Here is a 2,837-nt window from a genome sequence, read left to right as displayed (position 1 = left end):
TAGGGCGCGTGCGCTTGCCAGACAGAGAGAGAGAGAGAGAGACAGAGAGACAGAAAGCGAGAAATCACCCCCCAGGGGGAATGGTCACGCCACAATCCCTTCTCCTCCATTCTCCTCTCGGGATCTCGGGCACGCACGCACACGCGCCCGGCGTGAGTTCTAAGCCACCGGGTCCGGGACACGAACCGCAGTCGACTACGTGGGAGTCCAGCGACATAGCCATTACGCTAACTGCTGGTTCCCCCAGCTGCTTTTTGTGGCCACTGTTCAGGACATCTGGCAGCCCTCCTCAGTTTCCAGGGAGGCAGCCCCATCCCCCAACCCGGCCAAAGGGATTGCACACACGACCCAGTTCTGACCAAAGAGACAAGTGTTTATTGGCCGGGGACATCTGACACAGAAGCTACACCAGACAAAAGGTGGTCCTCACTGCCAGTGCACAAGGGCCTGCGGGCACTGTGGGCAGCTGGCCATCTTGTGCTCATGTGGTGAAGCAGATACTGGAGAATGCAGAGTGCGGTGGAAGGAACCTGGGGCTCAGGTGACATCGTTCATCCGCTGCCAACAGCTGTGGGCTTTCCAGTTGCACAAGTCATCAAGTTTCCTTACTGATCAAACTAGTCGCCTTTACTGTCAAACCGTGATGGAAACCTGAGGCAGCCTGGTTTACACAGTTCCTTTGGGATAGAAGTCAAAGTCTCACCTTCACCTCTGGTGTTACTGACGTTTTCACACATTCAAATACAGTTCCTGACTCAAAAGAGACGGAGCATTGGGAAGTTTGTCACCTGAGCTGCTCCTGAGTGGGTCCCTGCTGCGTGGGAGTTGTAGCCCTGCTGTTGGGGAGGGCCAGGGCTTCTGTCTGCCCTTCCAAACCTTCACCCAGCAGGCCTCTGTGAATCTTCCCCACTTGGGACCCAGAGTCTTCCCCACAAGGCCCAGGCAGGAGGGCCTTGGGCAGGGAAGGCACCCAGAGTGGCTGCTGGGTTTGGGCGCTAGGCTGGGATGCATCCTGCCCATGGCTTCCTTCCAGTCTCTCCTGGCCTGGGGGCCTCCTCCATGGAGCAGGTGCTTAGATGATCTCTCGCACCCCTAGACAGGGTAAGACAAATGGAGAACCAGTGCCACCTGGCCCATGCCCTGAGGTTTCCTTTCATGCCATGAAAAGTGTGCACAGGTGGTGGGGGAAGCATCCACCTTCCTTGCTGTCAAGCTAGTCCGGAGGCTGAGGCTGTCCTGGCTCTGACACTGCCCTACCGACTCACCTGTTCACCCTAACCGGTGAGAGCCACCTGCTGCCACAGGAGGAGACAAGCAGGCATGGTTCCCTGTGAAGAGCTGTCACTGAGGGCTGAGCTGCTCTTTGAGCCTTGTGTGCCATAGCTTCACTTTTGCCTTCTGTCTGTTTACTGAACATGGGGGTGGGCTGGGGAGATCCCTGCAGAGTCCCACCCTGGGCTGTGGTAAGGACAAAGGACATTGACTCAGCCTGGAGGAGCAGCCCTGACTGGACAGTCAGTGATCTGGGCACCAAAGTGGCACAGGGACTCACGTGAAGTCCTGCTGTACACCTGGGTGACCTTCTGACTCTTCAGTCCCCAACCTGCTTTCTCTTCCACAAGAAGAGAAAAGCTGGCCACTGCAGCCGAGGGGGCCCAGCTGGCTGTCACTTGGCCTCCAGTGGAGGTAAGCTGAGGATTCTGCCAGACCCGCAAGAGGTCAGGGGACAAGACTGGGCAGCAGAATCATCACATGAGGGCTCTCAGCAGACTACATGCAAAACGTTTAGCCTGTCCCTCTCCACAGCCTGCCAACGGCCTTTTCTCCTCTCTCACACTGAGGCACTTCTGGGAGCCGGCTGGACTCAGGCTACTGCTCGCCCACCCCATGGCTAGTGCATCTGCTGTGCTGTCTCACTTCCTGCATGGGCTGTGGGGCAAACCCAGGTTAGTGCTCCAGCAAGAGCCGGGCACACGCCAGCTGGTAGGATCACGAGCCAGACTGCAACAGAGAACACATTTAATGCAACATGCAGCTATGGCCCGGCCTGGGGGCCCCCCCATACTCCAAGAATGCTATTTGCAGAAGCCCTTCTCCACAGCCTCAGTCACTTCCGGGTGCAGGAAGCGGCTGGCCAAGCGTTCGATGTCATCCAGCGTCAGGCGGCTCAGTGATCTCTCATAATCCTGAGGAGAGAAGGCCAGGAAGACTCAGGGGTGCTGGCAGGCGGCGGGGAACAGCTGAGAAAGTGGGGACTGGGAGCAGATGGGGGCTGCAGTGCCACCAGGGGTTCTTCTCACCCTCTGCAGTTGTTCCAGCACCCTGCTGGCATCTGCTGCGCTGAAGTGGCGGGCCAGGACTTTGGAGATCAGCTGCCAGGCGGGCGGGGGCGGCGGGCCGGCAGGGCTCTGGGCAGGGCCTTCTGCCAGTAGCACCTTCTCCAGAGGCTTGACCACCAGGTTGAGCTTGGAATTCGGCCCAATGCTGTAATCGGACAGTCGTTTTCCATCTGCCAAAACGAGATTGGTGGGGTTCCGTTCCCCGCTCTGTGCGGGTGGCCCCGGGAAGTGACGCCGCCCCCTGGAGCGGAGCACTGCGGCATCTGGCTGTGGTGGCTTCGGCCACCTCCCCAAGGGTAGGCAGGCTCTTGGTGCCAGGAGCAAGCGCCCCGTTCTGTCACGCTGCTGACCAGGCTCGTCCTGCACACCCTGTCCCCCGACTTCGACGGGGCTCCCTGGGAGTCTCCTGTCCCTGGTTACCTGCCAGGGCCTTGCCCTTGAACAGCAGCCGCTGCTGGCGCACGGGGACGTTCAGCTTCTCAGCGACCCGCTGCTTCA

At 59.3% G+C, this 2,837-nt stretch overlaps 1 protein-coding gene across 1 annotated transcript; it reads right to left on the bottom strand.

Moving 5' to 3' along the window:
* Positions 1-1,997: 1,997 nt before the first annotated feature.
* On the bottom strand, positions 1,998-2,817 carry UBL4A (ubiquitin like 4A; the record flags this gene model as incomplete). Its single annotated transcript, XM_014583821.1, is given in 3 exon segments — positions 1,998-2,186; positions 2,301-2,509; positions 2,760-2,817. Coding segments are annotated over 3 exon segments (378 nt in total), but the record flags the coding sequence as incomplete, so codon positions are not given.
* Between the last annotated feature and the right edge of the window lie 20 nt (positions 2,818-2,837).

This window comes from Tupaia chinensis, unplaced genomic scaffold (genome assembly GCF_000334495.1).
Source record: "Tupaia chinensis unplaced genomic scaffold, TupChi_1.0 Scaffold144894_1, whole genome shotgun sequence".
Lineage (NCBI taxonomy): Eukaryota > Metazoa > Chordata > Mammalia > Scandentia > Tupaiidae > Tupaia > Tupaia belangeri.
Note: the sequence above shows the minus strand (reverse complement) of the source record. Positions and strands in the feature narration are given on the sequence as shown.